General features: G+C 37.8%; 2 protein-coding genes across 2 annotated transcripts in view; one reads left to right on the top strand and one right to left on the bottom strand.

Annotated features, from left to right (window-relative positions):
- Window positions 1-23,551, top strand: part of PPM1E (protein phosphatase, Mg2+/Mn2+ dependent 1E) — a 192,080-nt gene that overhangs the window by 165,147 nt on the left and 3,382 nt on the right. Inside the window, exons 2-6 of the mRNA XM_058560541.1 lie at window positions 5,199-5,317; window positions 11,173-11,372; window positions 15,247-15,435; window positions 17,861-18,004; window positions 18,254-18,347. Coding sequence (XP_058416524.1) covers window positions 5,199-5,317; window positions 11,173-11,372; window positions 15,247-15,435; window positions 17,861-18,004; window positions 18,254-18,347 — 746 coding nt within the window. The remainder of the gene's footprint in view (window positions 1-5,198; window positions 5,318-11,172; window positions 11,373-15,246; window positions 15,436-17,860; window positions 18,005-18,253; window positions 18,348-23,551) is intronic.
- Window positions 8,052-23,551, bottom strand: part of TRIM37 (tripartite motif containing 37) — a 153,765-nt gene continuing 138,265 nt past the window's right edge. The window contains exon 26 of the mRNA XM_058560526.1: window positions 8,052-8,240. Coding sequence (XP_058416509.1) covers window positions 8,237-8,240 — 4 coding nt within the window. The 3' untranslated portion in view covers window positions 8,052-8,236. The remainder of the gene's footprint in view (window positions 8,241-23,551) is intronic.

Genomic DNA, 23,551 nt, shown 5'->3' with positions numbered 1-23,551 from the left:
AAACAAAAATGTACAACCCAAAATTTCACAATGTTAGAAACCATTAAAACATCAATAAAAAAAAGTGCTGGTCACAATTCATAAATCAATTTCATTACCCACTAATGGATCACATCCTACAACTTGAAAAATGCTGATGAATGATGGAAGAGAATTTTCTAAGTTTTTTTTTTCTTGGGGACTTAAAATGTAAACATTGCCATTTTATGTTTCTAAACCACTCACTTTCTTGGTCTCATCCAAACCTTGTTATCGCAAAATTGCACCAGCTCCAAAATTGTATATACAAGCATCCTGCTCTCAGACTACAACATTCTGTCTTTCTAGGTTATGTGCCCAATTACTCCCACTACTATTCTTTAATTACATTTAGACCACATTGATTTGCAACTTTCTTTCTTAGCCAACTTAGCCAATGTTAGCCATGGTCTAACGTTGTAATCACATCCTTTAAAAGATACCCAATTCCCATGTCTTTTCTTCACCTTGCGAAACGCCAAATCTTGATGAACTAGACAGTTCTTTTTACCCACACATGTTTCAGCACATGAACATAGAGGGAGAAAATTGTACGATCAGAAAGACTGGTTTCATTTAAAAATTGTCTCAAACTTAGAATCATCTCTTAGCTCTGCCTTACAGTCCTACTACTCTGCGATAATGACTATTTCATATCTACTTTCTCTTCATCCCTCCTCCCCCATGTGCTTTCTACCCTCTCCACCCAGCTGATGATCTAATCCAATGGTTCTCAAAGTGTGGTCCCCAGACCAGCAGCATGAACATCATCTGGGAACAAATGATAAACAGATGACAGGAATGAAAATTCTCAGGCCCTACTCCAGGCCTACTGAATCAGAAACTTTCGGGATGGGAACCCAGCAATCTGTTTTAACAAGCCCTGTAAGGTGATTCTAATGCACCCAAAAGTTTAAGAACTACTGATCTACCCTCATACTTCATTGAGAAGCCATTCTCTAGAATGTACACTCCAAAGGCAAGGGTTTTTTGTCTTTTTTGGGTATTATATCCTGAGCACTAGAACAATGCCTGGAATACTGTAAGCCTCAATAAGTTATTGTTGAATCAAACCATTAGATGAGAACTCTCTTATTTTCCTACTAAGAAATCTAGAAACCTACCTACATCTGGACCCATTTTCTTCCTTCCTTTCCAATTAAGGAAATATGCCTCATCCTATCAAAGGTCAGTATTTCCATACATGGATTGGATCTCATCCCTTCTTGCCTTCTCAAGAACTTGCTCCTATGGTCATCCCCTCTCCCCTGCATTATCTATCAATCTTTCTCTACTAGATCATTCATTTAGTATATAGTCAGATTCTACACCATTCTAAAACAACAAACATTCTCTGTTCCTACATCCCCTTTCACTTATGCCCCATTTCTGTTTCCCTTCACTGCCACGCCTCCTTGCCACTCACTAACCTCTTCTAATCTGATTTTCACCTCCACTATTCAATAGTTCTTCACAAAGTCAATGATTATTTTAACATCTTTATTGAGATATAATTCACATACTATAAGTTACCCATTTAAAGTGTACAATTCAATGGTTTTAGTATATTCAGAATTGTTTAACCATCACTGCAATCTAAGATATAGAACATTTCATCATCCCTAAAAGAAACCCCTTACCCGTTAGCAGTTTCTCCCTACTCACCTCACCCCTCAGCACTAGGCTACCAATACTTGACTCTGTTTTTATAATTTGCCTATTCTGCACTTTTCATATTAATGGAATCATACAATAATGTGGTCTTTTGTGACTGGCTTCTGTCACCATTAAGTTTTCAAGGTTCATCCATGTTGTAGCATGTATCAATACTTCATTCCTTTTACGGCTGAATGATATTCTATTGTGTGAATATACTGCCTTTTATTTATCCATAATCAGTTGAAGGACATTTGGTTGTTTCTACGTTTTGGCTATTATGAATAATCCTGCTATGAACATTCATGTACAAGTTTTTGTGTGGATGTTTTTATTTCTCTTGGATATATTACGAGTGGAACTGCTGGGCCATATAGTAACTTTATGTTTAACATTTTAAGGAACTGCCAAAGCAGCTGCACCATTTTACATTCCCACCAGAAATATATGAGAGTTCCAGTTTTTCCACATACTCACCAACATTTGTTATAACCTATCTTTTTGATTATAGTCATCCAGTGGGTGTGCAGTGGTATCTCATTGTGGTTTTGATTAGCATTTACCTAATGACTAATGATGTTGAACATCTTATGTGTTTATTGGCCATTTGTATATCTTTGGAAAAATACCTATTCAGATCCTTTGCCCATTTTTAAATTAGCTTGTCTTTTTATTATTGAGTTATAAGAGTTCTTTATATATCCTGAATACCAGTCCCTCATCAGATATACGATTTGCAAACATTTTCTACCATTCTGTGAATTGTCTTCTCACTTTCTTGATTTGTGGCATGAAAGTTTTTAATTTTGATGTAGTCCAGTTTAACTATATTTTTGTTGTTTTTGGTGTCAATTTGCCTAATCCAAAGTCATGAGGTTTTACTCCTATGTTTTCTTTTAAGATTTTTATAGTTTTAACTCTTACATTTAGGTCTATGATCCATTTTGAGTAAATTGTTGTATATGGTGTAAGGAAAGAGTCTAACTTGATTATTTTACATGTGGATATCCAATTGTCCAGCACCATTTGTTGAAAAGACTGTTCCTTCCCCACTGAATTGTCTTGGCACCCAGTCAGTGATGATTTACATGTTATTAAATTCACTATCCAATTTTTCCCTTATCAATACTACTTTCAGCAGTATTGACACTGTTGAGAATTCCCTCCTTCAAATATTCTATTCTCTTCATTCTCCTTTTACTTATCTTGCTATTTCTTTTTAGTATTTATAGGTTCCTTCTACCAAGCTTCTAAATGTTGGGTTTTCAGTTACTATGACTAACAAATTAGCACAAAACTTACTGGCATAAACAATCATTTTCTATGCTCACAGTTTCTTTGAGCCAGGAATTCAGACTTGGTAAAGCAGGGTCAGCTTATCTCTGTTCCATAATGTCTGGGGCCTCAGCTGGAAGACTCGGGCTGAAGACTGGTATCATCTGAAGGCCTGTGCCATTATATGAGAAGCAGTTGATAACAGCTATTGACTGGGAGCCTTGGTTCACATCCACATGAGCCTGTCCATGTCCCAGGGCAGGGTTGGGTGAGGAGGAGGAAGAGAGAAGAAGCAAAAAAGAAGAGAGAAGAGAAAGGGAAAGCCCGGGGAAAGTCATGTAGTCTTTTATGACCAAACCTCAGAAGTCACAGAGCATCACTTTTGCTACATTTTTTTTTTTCATCAAAGTCTCACATTCAGGGCCGGCCCCGTGGCTTAGTGGTTAAGTGTGCGCGCTCCGCTGCTGGCGGCCTGGGTTCAGATCCCCGGCGCGCACCAACGCACCGCTTCTCCGGCCATGCTGAGGCCGCGTCCCACATACAGCAACTAGAAGGATGTGCAGCTATGATATACAACTATCTACTGGGGCTTTGGGGGAAAAATAAATAAAATAATTAAAAAAAAAAAAAGTCTCACATTCAAAGAAGAGGAAAGAGAGTCTGCCTCTTTATGTGGAATAGTAAGGTTCTTAAAGAGCACGTGGGACCAGAAATATTGTTGTGGCCTTTTTTAGAAAAACGATTGCCAGAGTCTGTTCTGACCACACAATTCACATCCTTCCCACATGCAAAAATACACTCCCCTCCCCCTCCAAAGTCTCCCGGAATTTCATCCCTGTATGGCATCAGGCTCAGGCTTGAGGTTCAGAATTTCAGTGAGGTCAGGTCCACGTGCAGGTGACATTCCTTGGGTACGATTTCTTGAGGACAGCTCCTTGAATATAGTTCCACTTGATTTGAAAACTTGGGGACTAAAGAGGCAAATTATCTACCGCCTTCCCCACCACTACCCAACGTATAATGGCAAGGCATAAGATAACCTTTCTATTCCAAAAGTGGGAAAACAGGAGGCACATAGAAGTCACATAGAAGTCACACTGGTCCATAGCAATTCTTTTTATATTTTCTCCCTATGTGATCTGTTTCCATAGTTTTAAATACCATGCATACATTCATGACTTCCAAATTTCCTAACATCTCTCAGCTCCACACTAAAATATCTAATTAACCATTCAACACCTTCATTAGGATACCTCACAGATATTTCCAAGTTAACATGCTAAAATGAACTCTTGTTTTCTACTTTACCCCTTTTCTTTCACAAATCTCTTCTTTTCCTGGTTTCTCCATCTAGGTGAATGATGCCACCATTCACCTAGTTGCTCAGACCAAAATCCAGGACTCAGGCTTAATTCTTTTCTCTTTCACCTCTACATTCACTAATCAGCAAGTTCTATATTTTCTTTCTCCAAAATATACTAACTTTTTTTCATCTCACCTGGATTACAGCAATCCCCTTCTTGGTCATCCTCCTTCATTCTTGTTCCTTTCCAATTTCCTTTGATACAGCAGTCAAAGTAATATTTTAATTAATATGTCTGGTTATGGCACTCTCTTGCTCACAATCTTCACTGACCTCCCACTGTGCTTTGAGTAAAATCCAAATTCCTTACCATGGCCCTAAAAGGTCCATATAACTGGCCTTTGCCTGTTCCTCTGACTTTATTCCCTGCCACTTTCCCTTACCCACTATAGTACTTCATCTTCTCTGGGCTTCTTTCAGTTCCTCAAACATACCAAGCTTTCAGAAATGGTCTGTACACACGCTATTTTCTCTGCCTGGAATATTGTCTCCCAACTTCCCACCCAGACATAACCAAGTCTTTCCCATCCTTCAAGGTATGGCATTCTTGATCATTCTCTATCACTGTATCCTGTTTGTTTCCTTTGTAAGACTTATCCCAATTTTAAGTTATATCCTATTTGTTTACTTATTTATCATGTCTCCCTAACTACATTGTAAGCCCCACTAGGTCAGGAGCCATGTCTGTGTTATTCACCAATATATACCCAGAGCCTAGGCAGAGTGCCTACCACAGAATATGCATTTGATAAATGTGTTGAATATTATTTAAAGGTATAATTTTGTTTTGAGATAATATATTAATAATTAATAAGTAATTATTAATAATGTTAAATGTATTGTTTCCTAATTCTTACTGAAATAGCCTTTTATTTTTCTCTTTCAGTAACTGCCCTTCATTTTTGGCTGCTGCTTTAGCCAGAGCCACATCAGACGAAGTCCTTCAGAGTGATCTGTCTGCACATTATATCCCAAAGGAAACGGATGGCACAGAAGGGACTGTGGGTGAGTACCTTTATACCTTGTGTGTTTAAAAATATTAAAATCTTCTCATTTCCACAGAAAATGTGTACAAAATACTAAATCTAATTATGTTTACCCATCAGTTGATTTTATAGTGGTAGCAAGAGAAAAAAATGCAAAAAATAATTTTTTTTTCAAACTAACCCATGAAAGGAGGGAAAAAGAGAAAAAAATACAGATATATTTTGAAAATGTGAAGGTAATTGGAGCAAGAGATTATCATAACAGGATATTATCATAAATAATGTCTAGGTAAATGGAAAGAGTAAAGTGAGAATGTGAAGACACAAAAGAAAAGAGTGAATGAGGGGAGAGGAGTTTAAGCAAAACCTATTTAAAACTTTTAGCTTACCTTTAAGAATCCAAGTAAAAAATCAGATATAAAATTTCAAGAAATCAGCTATGACAAAACTTCTCATTAATTATATTAAATTTTGTGTCTACCAATAAATAAATAGAGCTCTTTATGAGAATTATGTAACTTGTGATTTAATTGCATGGATCATTGTACATCTTTTTTCCAGGCAAATTATGAGGATTTATTTATTAATGAAGGCATATTTATTAATGTATTAGTCTTATACATATTTGACAGGCTCTAAAGAAATACTGATTTTAGTAAAAATTAGGGAGTTACTACTCAAAATTGTTAAGGAATTTTAATATTTCAATCCATTTCTCTTTTAAGCATTTGCCTTTAAATATGGTGTATAAGAAGCAAAGCATATATTAATGAAGCAGAATAGCTAGATTCCAGAGAATGTGAGGCAGATATAAAAGTAAATATTCCATTCTTCCTTTATCTCTCCAGATCATTTTTGACAGAAAATTGGCAAAGAAGGAATTCCTCTCCTTGTTTTTACTGAGAGTAATTCATTCACTTGGAACCAGATTGTTCCAGAGTCAAGCTGGATGGAATTCCTGCTACAAAGCATTGGTCTTTCCTCTGGTACTGACGCATGAAGTAAAAGCCCCGTAATGAAAAGATGAGGGAGATTACATTCTGCTTCACTGCAGCCAGGGTGATGGCTGACTCAGCTCCAGCTCAGTACAGTGACATTAACGACCGATGAGTAATTTACAGCTGTGAGGGGGTGGACTGCTACCTTGGACAATTTTCTCTTTTTCGCACCCTTTTTTATTTTATTTCATTTTTCCATTTCAAGTAGCAATTATTTATATACTGATGTTCTAGCAGTAGGAGAATATTTAACGTAGCAAACTAAGTGTTGCCCTACATGCTTACTATGGAAGAATTTTCTCACCCCCCCATAAGATAACAAAGGGAAATTAAGGGCGTTTCTTTTGGTGGATATCATTGGTCATTCTGATTTTATATTTTTCCAAGAGATTACCCAGTAATGTTTCCATGCCATTGCTGTGATTCAGAATGATCCATTATAATTCTAAACTGTTTGCAAATCCTTAATCTATTTAACCCAAATCACTCAGTGTGAACTGCACTGAGGAGAATCTCTCTAGGGCATATTGTTTATCCATAGTCAGAGTGGGAAATGAGCATACTGAATAAGGCCTGCTGTCACTGGCTTAAAGGCACTGAAGTCCCCACTGAAATGTCTTTTGTCTCTCCTCTTAGTTTTTTCCAAAAACAAAAATTCTTAATTTAAAGTTCTTTTCATGTTTCTGTCATTGCCAAAAGAAAGTTTGCTAAACGACCTTGCATATCATTTGATACAAATTTAGTTTGGCAGATATAACTCCTGTCCAGACAACCTAAAATCAATTTGAAATATCCCAATATAAAAATTAAAAACAGGAAGAGGAAAATGATGACTGATACAGAGGAAATTAAAAGAATTATGAAAACTTTGTGTAAATAAATTTGAAAACCTGAGTATTTTCTAGAAAAATACAAATTAACAAAGTTCACATAAGAAGAAGGAGATTGAGAAGACTGTCAAGGAGCTATCTTCCCAACAGTACAGAATAGGTTATTCTACAGGTGAACATTTTCAAATGAGCAAAGACAAATAATTCCAACGCTTTTTACTTTTTATTTATTTATTTTTTTTTTTCCCCAAAGCCCCAGTAGATAGTTGTACGTCATAGTTGCACATCCTTCTAGTTGCTGTATGTGGGACGCGGCCTCAGCATGGCCAGAGAAACGATGCATCGGAGCGCGCCCGGGATCCAAACCTGGGCCGCCAGCAGCGGAGCTCGAGCACTTAACGGCTAAGCCACTCTTAACGGGGCCGGCCCTCCAATGCTTTTTAAAATGAATTATCCAGTTGCATAGAGAAAGAAGGAAAATTTGCATAGCATAATACTGATATCAAAACTTGCCTAAGACAAAACTAAAAAAGGAAATAGATAAGTCTTAGTAATCAATGTAAAAAATCTTAAGTAAAATATCTGCATATTGAGTACAACAGTTAATTCATTTGATGAGTATTTTATTGAGGGCCTACCATATGCTTAGCACTATGCTGGGGAAACAGCAGTGAACAAAACAAACAAAAAATATTGGGAAGTCTATTAGCATAATTTATATATTAGTAGGTTAAAAGAAAAAAAAATGGAATAATCTCTAAAGATGCCCAAACAAGCATTTGATAAAATTCAATATCCATTCCTAATTTTAAAAATATACTTAATAAAGTAGAACAAAATCTGGCTCAATCCAAAATCTAGCATTTATGCTTAATGTATACTCAAGAACCTTTTGGTTCCAAGTGATGACCAACACAACTCAAACTGGCTTCAGCAAAACAGAATTTATTGGCTACGCTTCAAGGTAAGGGCTACACAGCTGGGTTCAAGGCTTCACATGATGTCATCAGAACCTGGCATTTCTCCAACTCTCCGCGGTACTCTCTTTCATTCTGATTTTATTTTCAGGCTCCATGTGGTGGCAAGATGACTGCTAGGAGCGTCAGGTCCTCACCTGCCCAGGTTCAAATCAAGCAGGAAAATAAGAGTAACTTTACTTCAGTTGCTCTTACATAAAGTCACAGGATTCACTCTAATCAGCCCAACTTGGATTATTTCCCATTCCTGAACCAATCACTATGGCCAGAGGAATGTGATTCTCTAATTGGCTAGAACTGAATCACATGTTTTATCCCTAGATGCACATGGACTGACAGCAGAGAAGGAAATGTTCCTAGTAGAAAGAGGAATATTTGCTAGGTGGCAAATAATACATTAAAGCAAAGTTCTGACTTAAAATAGCAAAATTAAATAACTAGGAATAAATTCATTAAGAAACATGAAAGACCTATGTTAAAACTCTATTGAGCAACATAAAAAGGATTTAAATTAATGATACAGTCTCTATCTGTAGTCTAATTTGGGAAATGCAAAGCATGGTGTTAGAGTTAGATAGACCTGGGATTGAGAATGGTTTTCCCTGTTTGCGAAATGTTCCAGAGACATAGAATGTAGCAAATACCCCATAAATGTTACCTATTGCTACAGAATGTGGTTAAGAGCTGTAATAGTGTGAACAAAGTGAAATGGGAACATAAGGGAAGGAGCAACTAGGAGGGGGCAGGGACAGATCCAGTGGTTTACCAAATATTAGAGGAAGATGGTATTGCTTCCCCTAACCAATTCAATCTGTCTACACCAGCACCATCCAGTAGAGAGCACAGTGATGGAAATGTTCTCTACCTGCACTGTCCAGTGTGGTAGCCACTGGTCATATGTAGTTATTGAGCACTTGAAATATAGCTAATGTGACAAAAAACCTGAATTTTAAATTTTATTTAATTTTAATTTAAATAGTCACATGTGGCTAGTAAGCTACCTTATGGGACAGTGTAGGTCTATATAGTAAGAGTAATATACAAACCAAAGAATGGTATTATATTACTATCTGGGAAACTGGAAACTATTTAGTTGTTTCACCCCACCCCATTCTCCCTCAAAGTTTCTGAATTTACTTATTGTTCTGCAATCCTTTGCTGTGATTGAGTCAAATGTACACCCAAATGCAGACCCTACATTTGGGGGACTATACTGCTGCAGAAACCAGATGGGTTGGAGTGATACAAGTAAGTAATTGCTGACTGAAAGAGAGGGTCTCTGGCAATTGGTGTTTTTTTTTTGTTTTTTGTTTTTTAAAAGATTGGAATTGCTCAAAACAATCAAAATGTTGGGTTGTCTATTGGCCTCAGTTTCCTCTTATATACACACCTCTTCAGGCTGTTTTTGCCCTTTGAATTTCTTTTTCAAATGTACCTTTGATTTTCAGTTATATAAAAATGTCAAGGGCCCACAATTATTTAAAAAAAAGATGCAGCTCTCTTCTATTAACCCAGACATTGAAGAGATTTGTAAAATGGTAAATGATGCCACTGATCTCACAAACTATTTTTGTTTTGGGAAACACAGTTTTCATAAAAATATTTATGTTAACATGAAATGGCTTTATTTTTAATTGAATTGATAAATACATATTTTGAATCGTTTAAAGAAAATGTCAAGGGGGAAAAAGCCACAAAACATGGTTTACCGCCTGGTACTATGTTGATGAGAAAATAAAAAAAGCAACAAATGCTTGAGATCAGCTTTTGAATACAGTCATTTTTAAAAGAATTTTGAATAAGAAAACAAGTAAATGTAGTCACAAATTAAGGCAATGGCAGGGTGAGGAATAAAAAATGGGAAGTTTCCAGGCTGTTCTAGAACACGTAGTCTCTCTTCTTTGGGATTTGTGTTCTAGATCGGAGGAGGCATGTGCAGCCATTGCCCATCTGGAACTTATTTTCTCAGGCTGTCAAGCTATATCTGATTTATTAAAGTAAAAAAAAAAATTTGGAGAATTACAAATTTTATTTTACCTGTGATGTAGGAGGAACCTCTAGAATACTGGCCTGAGAAAAACTCATCTCTCCCTGGTTATTTCAATAGCTGCAACTTGAGGGGAGGACAGCCTGAGTGGAGATGATGTGAGATACGATCTTTTCAATACTATTCAGTGTTGCTTACAAGGCTTACACATCTGTCTATCCATTGAGGGAGGCAAGTCAGCCTCAGAAGTCAGCTAGTCTACTCCACTTAATAGGTCAAGTAGTAGACTTAATACTTTAGGGTGAAGAATCCTCTGATTGCTATTTCCTTTTTTCTATCCAGGGTTACACAGACACACAGAATTTAAGTACTTTTTTCCTTAATGAAATATACAGTTTTCACTCATTTGTTGATCTGTTGGCTAAACTATTTAAGCTATTGCCTAAAACTTTAATTAAAAAATGCATTAAATAACAAAAGTATACACTTTAGTTCCAAATTATGATCAGTTACAGGAGACGAAAGTTAGGGAACCGGAGGGAGGTAAAGGAAGAGGCCAGGAAGAAAGAGAGAGACAAAGACAAATGGTAATCAAGGCAAACTCTTCTTCCTCCTGTGGTTTATAAATAAATAATCTGTTTTCATAGGCCTTTCATGTTCCAGTTAGCTGGATAACCACTGTTCATATTTCAGTCATTCTTCTAAGCATAGGGGGCTTGGCTCTCAGATGATAACCATGGCAGCCAACCAAAAGGGGACCAATGTTCTGAACTAGATAGCAGTGGCCAGAGCACTTCACAGGCTGGAAGACATTCCGCCTACAAATAGATCCAGCCCTGGCCAGAGGTTTTCTCCTCATGACATAAGGATATCTTAGGGGCAGCTGCTGGCTGATGATTTTCTGCTAGATAGGTTGTCATTTTCTCTCTTCAGAAGGAACATTTCATTTCTCTTGAGAAAGAGGAATTTCTTCTGTTAAGGAGGAGCTTGACTAAGGTGATCTACTTCTGTCTTTACAAAGCAGGCAAGTGAAAAGCTGTTTTATAAGGCTCTTCATTGGGGTTTCTGTGTTTCTTTAACAGAGATTGAGACAGTGAAATTGGCCCGTTCTGTCTTCAGCAAACTACATGAGATTTGCTGCAGCTGGGTGAAAGACTTCCCTCTCCGCAGGAGACCCCAGCTTTATTATGAGACATCAATCCATGCCATCAAAAACATGCGCAGAAAAATGGAGGACAAACATGTCTGCATTCCTGACTTTAATATGCTCTTCAACCTAGAGGTAAAGGGCACTTCTGAAAAGTCAACGAGGTTTAAAAAACAAAACAAAATAAACACCTTCATGGTTCTGTTTTCTAACAGGAGAACTTCTAATATACTTCTGACAGTATCTCTGATGGGCTGGAGTAGGACTAAAGGCAAAGTGGCACAGATTTGCTTGCATTAGACAATAGAAAACGAACTATTTATTTTATGTTACTTTGAATAGGTAATGCATTCACACAGTTCAGAACTGGAAAATAAAAATCTCTCTCTTATCCTTGTCTCTAAGACACTCGGTTCCCCTCCTAGAAGGCAAGGGAAGTTACCAGTTTCCTGTGTAACCTTCCAGAGCTATTCTAGAAACACACAAGAAAAAAAGAAAACTTATATCTCAATAAAGCTGTTTTTTAAAGGAAACTATTTCTGTAGTATGATCAAATCGTGTTTTTTAGTTCCCACATTGCTATGTTGCTGAAGCAACCAAAACACAAACAAAAGGGTGAATTTGAGACTGAGACAGTTTTCTGATTTCATGTGATTTTCTTTTTTAAATCTTGCTTTCTGAGATTGGAAAGTAGCTGGAATTACATTTCATCAATCTCTGTGACTGACAAATTGGATCATATGAGCCTTGTCAACTTAATAACCATTTTCTTATCTTCTTCTTCTTTTTCTATTAAATGTATTATGTTAATGCAAACAGAGGTAGGTTTGTTTCCTTTGCCTGTCACTTGCCTTTTTTCTTCACTCAAGTCCATAACTTAGAAATTACAATGCAGTAATTTATACAAAGCACAATATTTCCTTCCTTTAGTAGCTAAATTTAAATTTCAGCTGACTGTCAAGGTTTGATAAGCAGTGATGGTGGGTTGGTAATTGGTGCTTATGTTACAAAGACAGATCAGCTGATATCTTTGTTTCCAAATATTACCATCCAGGCCCATGCAAATGTAACCTAAAAGGCTGTTGTGTGGTGAACAAACCTTGTATCACTACACCCACTTGAAGACTATACTCAGGTTTGAGAGCATTGTTGCTGTTTGTTGACCTGGTTGGTTTTTCATTTTGCCTCAAAATTAGTCCAAAGACCTAACTCAGAAAGGAGTATCTTGTTATAGTGAAATAGGCTTTGAGGGCAATTTGGCAACACATATTTAGAACCTTGTAAATTTTCACACCTTTTGATCTGGTAATTTCACTTTTAATTTTATATTATAAGGAAACAGAAATGCAGAAGTCTTACATTTATGTTTTGTTTGACATAAATGTTTTACACAACATTGTCAATAATAAAAAATTGGAAATGATCTAAATCATTACATATTGGGAATGATAACTGTATAGTACATATCCATTTAAAATGTCTTTGAGGGGCCAGCCCCGTGGCATAGCGGTTAAGTGCTCGTGCTCGGCTGCTGGCGGCCCGGGATTTGGATCCCAGGTGTGCACTGACGCACCGCTTGTCAGGCCATGCTGTGGTGGCGTCCCATATAAAATGGAGGAAGATGGGCACAGATGTTAGCCCAGGGCCAGTCTTCCTCAGCAAAAAGAGGAGGATTGGCATGGATGTTAGCTCAAGGCTGATGTTCCTCACAAAAAATAAATAAATAAATAAAAAATAAAATAAAATGTCTTTGAGTAATACTTAATGACATGGGGGAAGTGCTAATGATATGGTAAATGACAAAAAGCAAGAGGTACAATTTTAGGTACAGTATGATCCTAATTTTATTTAAAGAATTTATATGTATAGAAAAAAGACTGGTTATCTGTGGATGGTGGGCTTATAGATATTTATTTTCTTCTTTACACTTTTTTTTTTTTTTTTTTGCTGAGGAAGATTCGCCCTGAACTAACATCCGTTGCCAATCTTTCTGTTTTTTTTACTTGAGGAACATTAGCCCTGAGCTAACATCTGTGTCAATCTTCCTCGATTTTGTATGTGGGTCACCACCACAGCATGGCTGACAAGTGGAGTAGGTCTGTGCTGGGGATCCAAACCCACAAACCCAGGCTGCCGAAGCAAAGCGCGCTAAACTTAACCACTATGCCACAGGGCTGGCTCCTACACTTTTTTATTAGTCCAAATAAATATACATTCTTTATAACAGGGAAAACATCAGTATTTTTTTTTTTTATTTAAGCTATACTAATTTTTTTTTAAGAGACCCATTGGCTCCTTTCTGTTTCTTCTGATGCTATATTGTTTGAGAATCTCCCCACCAATCTCACATTGTTTAAAGTTATATTCTTATGCCCCCATAAAACTATTATTGCCACCTAACAGATGAGAAAACAAGCACAAGAAAATTACATGATTTACTTTGTATATTTGATTTACTTTGAATGATAGGGCCTGGACTCATCTGAGCTCCTAGAGCCCAAGGAAGAAATCAAAGACTTTGCAAATGAAAATCATTACATACTGTTGCCTAAAGGCAGCCCAGGACTCAGTGCGAGTTCAGTGAGTTACAGATCTCCTAAGTGATGAGTTGCTATCTCATGAGGATTTGGAAGGACTACTAAAACAACAGGTATATTTGTGCTTTGAAAAAGTCTTTTTGGGTATACTACATTTACAAAAGTACCAAATATAAATGTCCATATTACAAAAGTACCAAATATAAATGTCCATAGAGTATGATAACACCCAAATATTATGAAATCTATATCTAATACAGACATTGCAACTAGTTAATTTAGCAATTTTTTTTTTTTTTTGGTGAGGAAGATCAACCCTGAGCTAACATCCATGCCAATCCTCCTCTTTTTGCTGAGGAAGACTGGCCCTGGGCTAACATCTGTGCCTGTCTTCCTCTACTTTATATGGGGCGCCGCCACAGTATGGCCTAACAAGCAGTGCATTGGTGTGCGCCTGGGATCTGAACCCGGGCTGCCAACAGCGGAGCACTCACACTTAACCGCTACACCACGGGGCCAGCCCCTAATTTAGCAATTTAATTAACACCATCTATAATGCCATTGAAGATTAACTGATTAAACAAATCTAGAAAAAAAGTCTTGACATGTAGAATTTCTACCTGTACTAAAACAGTACTCATTTTGGGATTTAAAACACTCAAGTTGAAGATGAAGCAGCAAACTACTTAACGGTTTAAATGTAATCTTGTGATTAGGCTTCCTTTGTCAAGACAGAGTGTGGAAGACCCTCCTCTGGCAGTTGCCTCAGTGCTTCAAGCAGTGGGTGGGAAAGGAAATGTGAAGCTGGATCTTGGATTGGGGACAAGGCAAAGTGGTTACAGGGCATTTGGACATTTGATGTGGTTCACGTTTTGCTAACCAGTTTAGAGACACTGTTATTTATGGTGAGAATTCAATGTGACCATGAATGAATTATGAAGGAGACATTATTATGAAGTACATGTATGCTTTCATTATCTCTGTATATTTTAAACAACCTAATGTAATTGGCCTTGTGCTGGAAGGACAATTATTTCCTATTCTTCTCAGTTTCCAATTTTATTAAAATACTTTCATTTTGGAAAAAATGCTCAATCCAGAACAGCTTTTGCTCAATTCCTCCTCATACCTTCTCTTTCCTCCTCCTCCCCACAACTTGTAACACCAGTTTTGAAGCAAATGTATGTGGGTGGTTTCCATGGTACAAGACAACAGCTTTCACAGAGAGAGGGCAATTCAGCCTGAGCTAATTGGGCATGATGTGTTCTAGTGTTCTGGTGTGTAAACACAGATGCCCTAATATTGCAGGTATTTTAGCAGTTGATCAGGCATGTCAGAAAAGGGAAACATTTAGTCTCATTATCTGGGTGACAAATGCGGTGGAGGAAGATGGGCAACAGTGCAGGGGATTGGCTCATTTGAATCATGCTATACCTAACTCCCTTAAACTGTTTCTGTGTTTTTGTTGACAGGACCAGGAAGAACAAGCTTACTTTGCAGTGTTTGATGGCCATGGGGGAGTGGATGCTGCCATTTATGCCTCCATTCACCTGCATGTTAACTTAGTACGCCAGGAGATGTTCCCCCATGATCCTGCTGAGGCCCTGTGCCGGGCCTTCCGGGTCACTGACGAGCGGTTTGTGCAGAAAGCAGCCAGGGAGGTATGCCATTTTCTCATAAATTATAGCCACGAATGCACTAGCTGAACTCAACTTGGTCTGTGGTTAAAGAGCTACTTTGTATTTTCTCTTTTGGGGCAGGCATTACTTAAAAAGTTCTCTTCCAAACCATATTCTTGACCCACAGTACTGGATTCTGTTGTAGTTCTAATTCCCTGTTTAGGAATAGTTTTAGTGGGGTGCTATGATGTACTGTATAGAAACTCCCAAGCTATCATTTTCTAGAAAGCCAATCCATTGCTAGATTTGGCAGGTGAGTTTTATCTTTCTCATTCACCATTGCCTGTCAGGTTCACACCAGGACCATCTCTCTAAGCAGACTTTTGCTGACAAGATCTGGATGTGGTGATTAAAACAATGGTTTAAAAAAGAAACAGAAGCTGGGATTACTCCCATACACTTGGCTCTAAATGGGTTGGCAGTGTTTTGCTGTGTATCTCTTGAGGGAAAATTTGCTTGGAGAGAATGAATCCTTAGATGATCTTTGAACTGATTTTCTCTTAACAGGAATAACAGTCAGAGCTCATGTCCTAATTTCTTAAGGTGAATCAGACCTAAGGTTTTTATTCTGAATGAATAACAGGGGCTCTATATTAAGATCTAAAAGTAAAAATTTTAATCTAATTATCATTCTGGGCATTGGTATATAATTAACTATAGTACTCTAAGTTCATTTCTAACTGGGGCCAATAGAAAAAAAATAATTTTTAATTTTTAAAAGTAATTACAAAATTATATACACACAGAAATAAGACTCCTGCTATGACTTAAACATTAACTTTTTGAAATGGACTTGGAGAGAACATGGTAATCATTTAATCAATTTCTTTGATCTCATAGTTATGCTACACAGCAATAGTGGGGCTTGGAATTAATGAAACAGTAATTCAGAACTATTTGTTATTAAGCAAGGGAAATATTCTATATCTCCTTACCTGTATAGATCCCAGGCTTAGATTAATATGCAAATCTAAAACAGTAACCACTAGGGTCTACATATGTAGGTGGAGCTAGCAAATGAAATACAGTTTAGACCTCAGATCTTCCCAGCGGCTCTGGAGGGCCAGCACTGCTTGGCTCTGCCTGCCCCGGAGCTGCGGGTTGTCATTCTGACTGAGGACAAGACCTGGCCCCTGAGAGGTGATCTGTAATCACCAATGTGAACTAAGAGAATCACTTTGTCTTCTTCATCCTCTGTTCTCTTTTCCTCTGTGTCCTCAAAATTATGGTTTTTCTGACCATGTTCACCTCATTTGCTTTAGTAGTGATCCTAGTATCTCTCAGTCCTGCCAATATTTCTTGTGAATAATTTAGGTTTGTCTCAGCAGTGAATTTTCTCCTTCTTGTGCTTCCATGTGCTGCTAACTGCTGGGAAGAAAGTAGCTATTCCTGTTGTGAAGCAGCCCTACCTCCTGTTCTCCCCAGGGCATATGCACTGAAGTGTCTTTATCATGTGTTCCAGGGGGCTGAGTTTTTGAACATTCTGTGTGGGAAGACATTTTATTGGTGGGTGAGGATTTATAACAAACTTTCCCTATTTAGGGAAAATGAGTTGTTGTTTTTCTCATTGAATACAAGGGGCCTTTTACCACCCTTGACGCATTGGTTCTAATTTAGGCCAAGTCCTTAGTAACAGAAAGTCATGCTCATTTGGTGGTGACTCATGTCAAATGAAGATGTCATTTTAGTAAGGTAGTACCAAGAGCATTAAGTACAGTGGTACTGAGCTACAGCGGTGAGATTCCACGCTGTTAGTTCTTTATGCAATGTTCCAAAAGCAAAGGCCCCTAAAATTATTGTAGAGGAGTTGAATTTTTTGTTTTTTTCTTTAAAGGTATAAGCATCCTAACACTCCAGGGAATGTATGTTATCTCTTGGCTCCTATCTTAATATCCAGAGTATGGGAGCATTTGTTGTGTACCAATCAGATGCTTCATAGGTTATTTTGTAAAGCTAGGACTCTCCCCCTGAACGTATAGTAGATCACTAACAAAACAGAGACCAGAATATGGAAATCTTTACTCTAAGGGTTGATATAGTGGATTTAGCACTGGACTAGGAGGAAAAAGAAATTCAGTTCTGTTTTGCGTACTAATCACTTACCTGCCCTTGGGCAAGTCACATAACCTGCCATAGTTTTCTTACTTGTATATAAAATGGCATTAATAATCATCCCTGCCTTGCATATCAAGATCAAATGGATCTATATGTGTGTGCACACAGAAATACATATATGCACATAAAAATGCATTGAGAAGTAGGAATTGCTGTTTATTTGTGAAATTGAGTTATTAATAGTCAAGCTGTAGACTGAAAAGTTTGTATTAACTATAAATTGCTTCTCAACGAGAATTTGATGTCTATTTATTTTTACTGACTGTAGTTTTATTTAAATTATTATTTTCAGAGCTTAAGATGTGGCACCACAGGAGTGGTGACTTTTATCAGAGGCAACATGCTACATGTGGCTTGGGTTGGTGATTCCCAGGTTATGCTTGTGAGAAAGGGCCAAGCTGTTGAACTAATGAAGCCACATAAACCGGACAGAGAGGTAAGTATGGTCTATTCTATTAGGGCACATGTCACAGGCAGTTTTCTAGTTATTAATTAAGATTCACTTAATTATTATAATTATCACCCTTATCTCAGCAACCATGCCCACCTTCCAAAGGAGAAATAAAGAGAACCTTCCCAGGTTCTCTTGGAAGCTGATGAGTACTATATCTGTTGTTTACTGTTAAGGCAGATGAATAAATCCTGAACCCAATTATTTATGTCTTTCTATTGCATTGCTGTTTAGGATGAAAAGCAGCGAATTGAGGCCCTTGGAGGTTGTGTAGTCTGGTTTGGTGCCTGGAGGGTGAATGGAAGTCTATCGGTCTCCAGAGCTATTGGTAGGAAAAACCAATTATTTTTTGTTTCTCTAAACTGTCCTCTTCTAGCTCATTGTTTTATATTAACTCTGATACAACAAGGGGACCTGAGATAGTAATTTATATTATCAGAGTGCTGATTATTGTTTAAAATAACAATTGGATAATGCCTCTTTTAATTATTTGATTTAATTAACCTACTCATTTATATATTTAAATTCTATTATTAAAAGGAAACTATATTAAGAAATGCAGAACTTACTAGTTTCTTTTTTTAATAGAAGGCTTTCATCTTTCAAACACAAATCTGCTTAAAACCACAGTGATCCTCATTTTATTCCATTTTGGGTTATAGTTAGGTTCAATCAGTATTTTTCAGAGAATGGAAGCCCCTCCCCATATTTTACCTTGCTTATATCTTTAAATTTTTTCAATAAATTCTAAAATGACATAAACAACAGAGAATAAAAACCTTGTACTTTACTTTTTAGATGAAAACAATTTACTATATGTGGAATATAGTAATTTGCCAGATAACCCTGGGGTTTCAAAGAATCTGTCTCTTTGGGACCTAAATTCTTCAAAAGAGGAGGAAAGTCAATGAAAGTCTATCTAAAACTTAGCAAACAGCTAAGTTGATTGGACAAAATGCAAAGGTATAAGTTCAAAGAATTGAGCTACAGTCCTGTTTCCGTCTTTGTCTCACTTTGGCACCTGGGCTTATTTATTAGGCTTCATGGCTGAGCTTCATTTTCTGTTTTTTACAAAAGAATAAATCAATGTGTGTGTCTATATGGGTGATATGCATATGTACTGCAGTTCTTTGTCACTGCCTCCTAAAGAAATGAAGTAGTTTGACATAAGGATAACATGGATAAATGGAATTCACATCTAAGCCACAAATTTTGCTTATCATTACCAAAAAATTCCAGAGCATTAACAAAATCTCAAAGGATTGAGATGTGAGTTCCTCCCACTCTTTGGGAAGGTGCTGGCAAGCTGTGAAGTGGCCCAAATGTGAGCAGCAGAAGGCTGAGAGAGAAAGAGAAAGCTAAAAGATTGTGCAAATGCCTCCCGAAAAATTGAGAGCTGGCTTTACCTTAACAACTGAGGGAGTTATTAGGAACTCTGGAATAAGGCCAAAAAGGGGAAATTTCTCATTCCTAAAACATATCCCCATGTAGAATTATTTTTGACAGCTCCAACCAGAGACCTCTTCCATGATCTTACTGTGTCAGAGTATTGAGAGGTATCTTTAATGCTTGTTATAGAACCAGCTTTACTAGAGGATACTTGCCCTTTCTTGCTTCTGAAAATATAACACAAGGGGAAACTAAACCAAGGGAAGAATGTCCCTGAATGAATGACAGTCTAACAGAGAATAAGGCAGACTTCATAGAGAAGTGACCTTTAAGTTGGATGTGGACAGCGTTTAGGGGAGAAATTCCAGGTATAGGGGAGTACAAATTCATGGGCGTCTGAAAGGGCATGTCATGTTCTAGGAACAGCAACAAGTACAGGAGGCTAGGGCAGAGGGTGGCAGCGGTAAGAGATAAGTGTTGGCTCCAGACTGTGAAGAAGCTTATATGCCGGGTGAAGTAGTTTGGATCTTAGCAGGTGAATAAGCGGAGGGGCCACATGATCAGATTTGTATTTATAAGCTATCTGTAATGATGGTACAGAAGACCCACTAGAGTAAAAAGCTTAGATGAGAGGTCATTCAGGAGGCTGTTGATACAGTTTGTTAGAGAGGAGGAGAGCTAAAAACAGATACAGAAGAGAGTATACATCGATGAGACAAATGAGTTTGTGGTAGAAGAGGAAAGCTAACTTCCAGGTTTCTGACTTGTGTGACCGAGAGGATGATAAAGCATTTGCAATAAAGCAGCAGTAGTTTGGGGGGTGGGGAGGAGGGCAGATAATGAGTTCATTTTGGACATACAATATTCTAGGTACCTGTGGGCTGTCTTGGAAGAGATGATTTACCTGCAGTTGGAAATACAGATCTGGTGCTTAGCAGAGAATTCTGAGTTGGAAATAGAGATTTGGGAACTCATCCCATTTTGGCAATAGTATTTGCAACCTGTGAAGTGATAGATATATAGTAGTTGAAACTATAGGCATAGTTGACATTGCCCAGGAAGAATATGTAGTATGAAGAGAGACCAAGGATGAGACTCATTACTTAAGGCAGAATAACATAATGAAGTCACGCTCTCTACGTTTGTATCTTGGCTCTACTACTTTATAAACTGTGGGCCTTGGGAAATTTACTTAACTCCTGTGTTTCTTTGTAAAGTGGGAATAGTAACAGTACCTAAACTCCTGGAGTTTTGTATTAAATGGTGTAATACACACACCACACTTAGAACCCTGCTTGGCAAAGTCTTAGCACACAGTGATTGTTACAGTGTATTATTAAGTGAAGGAGCCAGTGAAGAAAATCAAGAAGAGATCAGAGAGAGATATAGAAGTAGGGTATCACAGATGCTAGGGAAAGAGGGTTTCTAGGAATAAGTAGTCAACAGGGTCAAGTGCTGCAGAGGACAAGTGAGATGTGGGTTAATAAGACATGAAATTTTGAAAACAGGAAATAATTGGTAACATTTGAGAGAAATGTTTTGGATTAGTAGGTGAAAAAACCAGAAAATAATCAGGTGAGGAAAATGAGCAGTAACATAAAGGAGCATGTGTAGATTTAGTTTCTTGGGCAATTTGGTGGTGAAGGGAAATAGTGTGGTGGCTAGAGGGAAAAGTTGATTTGGGAAAAGGTTGCTTTTATTGTTTGTGTTTTTAGGATTAGGAGACTTTAGATCAGAACATGTTTGTAGGATAAAAGAAGACAGCAGGTAGAAGAGAAATTGAAGATGAGAGAGACACCAGAGTCCTAGAGAGACAGCACAGGTTAGCTCTGAGAAAAGAAAGGACACCTCTTACTCTGAAAGAATGGTAGATGATATAGGTGAATCTCTACAGATTAAAAAAGAAATTGGGGTGGAGGGAGGAACTGAGGGAATTCAGGCCTGATAAACTTAGTTTTCTTTGAAGTAGGAAATTAGGCCATCTACCGAAATCCAGTAGCTTAATTGGAAGAGGGAGTTGAAGAATGTGAGCAAGATTTGGAGAGCTCACGGAATAAAACAGGGGCTAAAGAGGGACAAGAAAAAGGACTCCTGAGCCGAGTTCAACTCTACTTAGAAAATGAATGACGTTCAAAGCTTGAAAAATGAAAAGCTTTTCAACCGTTTCTCCCCATGAGCCCTTCAGATCTATGATCCAAAGTTGACAGAGGCATGATATGTTTCCTAGCATATGGAGAGAGGAGGTTGAAGACAAAAGTATGTTGCCGTTTCTACCATGAAATGGATAATCATGCCCTCCTACCAAATTTGGGGGCGAAATGTCATGAATTTGACATCCAACAGCAGAGCAGGTGAAAAGCCAGAATTTTGGCAGCATTTTCTCCGTGCAAATCTTTGTATGTTCTGTTCCGAACTAACAGTTGCAGTAGCCTTTTAATTGAATCACTAAAACAAGATTTTTGGGAACAGTATGACTCAGATGACATTTATTTTTAGAGCTGGAATTCAGAAAATAATAATGATGATGATAATACAGTCAGGTGGAGCAGGGGATGGGGAAATTCAGTAAAGTGGATTGGTGAAGGACACTGGATCCTATGATTGAAAGTTTTAATTAGTTCCAACAGGCTATTGGGAGGCATCTGAGTACAGAAGTGAAGTTGATGAAATCAAAACCATGCTTGAGGACGATGGTTCTGGCTACTGTATGACAAAGACTAGTTTCTTACCTTATAAATAAACTAACCTAGATAATTACATTAAGTATCTGTTGTTCAGGGTTATCCCATCATGCAAGCTACTGATAGGTCATGTGGCCCACGCTGGTTCTAGCAGTTATCCATAGGGTTCCTATTGAGCTTTCTGGGCCTATTTGAGGATTAAACAGGGATGTGAAATATTGGAGAGAGCCCTGCCTGGGTAGGAGAGAACCTATAACAGATACTAGCAATAGTGATGATATAGCCAGATCACTTAAGTAAGTATATTTATCTTCATTTCATCTTCCCCTAGTCAAAAAGTTCAGTTTTAGTACAACAGAAAGGACAGTAATTGAAAAGGGTTTTTAAGTAGCAAGTGCTAGCTAGGATTTGGACCCAGGCACTCTGACTCCAGTGCTGGCATCCTAAGCCACTAAACTATATGCCACTACTTTACAAATGAAGAAGCACTTTGCAGATTTTTTTTTAACTACTGTTTACTGATGAATTCTGATACCCTAATCTAGGAATTATTGCTCAATACTTTGTTTTGTTTATGTAAAGAAGTAAATCAGTATACCTTTTTGCAGAAATAAGCTATTTGGTTACCCAATAGGCTAAGGACTCTTTCGCTAGGCTCTCTCCAAGTACCTAAAGGAAAATAATGAATGTAAACAGTGAATCTATCTGGAAGTGCTCTGGATCTGAAAGTTCCAAAATGCATTGTAGATGATCAATAATCACAGTACTCTGTTGATAGAAATGTAGCTTCGTGTGGGCCCAAGGGTCTCCAGTCTGTCTCCACTCCAAGCACCCTATATTCAACTACACGTTACTCCTTAATGTCTTTGCTAATGCTGTTCCCTCAAACAAGGGCCTTCTCTGCTGGGTGTTAACTAACTTATCCTTCAAGGCCCAGCTCAAATGTCATTCTGTAAGTGGATGAGCTAAGCAAGAAAAGATGGAAATAAGGACCTAGTAAAGCTTTGAGGTTCTCACAATTGTTTATAAATGGAGAACGAACAATAGCAATAAAGACAGAAGGGGGGGACAATCAGAGACATATGAAGCAAGAACACGGTAGTCTCTGAAAATGAGAGAAAAATGGTCATTTTCTGACTGTTGTCTAGAAATTACAAGTAAAGCAGCATTAAAAAATAGGAAGCAAACTGTACTAGGAACCAAGAGACTTACATTCTAGTCCCTTGTCTGAGGCTTGGGGTGACTTTTCCTGGCTTGAGCAAGTTGGCTTGATTTTTTAAAATCCCTTGAGGGGCTGGCCCGGTGAAACAAGCAGTTAAATGCTCGTGCTCTGCTGCGGCGGCCCGGGGTTCACCGGTTCGGATCCCGGGCGCACATCGACGCAGCGCTTGTCAAGCCATGCTGTGGCAGCGTCCCATATAAAGTGGAGGAAGATGGGCACGGATGTTAGCCCAGGGCCAGT

The sequence above is a fragment of the Diceros bicornis genome, chromosome 18 (assembly GCF_020826845.1).
Source record: "Diceros bicornis minor isolate mBicDic1 chromosome 18, mDicBic1.mat.cur, whole genome shotgun sequence".
Classification (NCBI taxonomy): domain Eukaryota; kingdom Metazoa; phylum Chordata; class Mammalia; order Perissodactyla; family Rhinocerotidae; genus Diceros; species Diceros bicornis.
The sequence above is the reverse complement of the archived record's forward strand: the minus strand, read 5'-3'. Positions and strand labels throughout refer to the sequence as shown.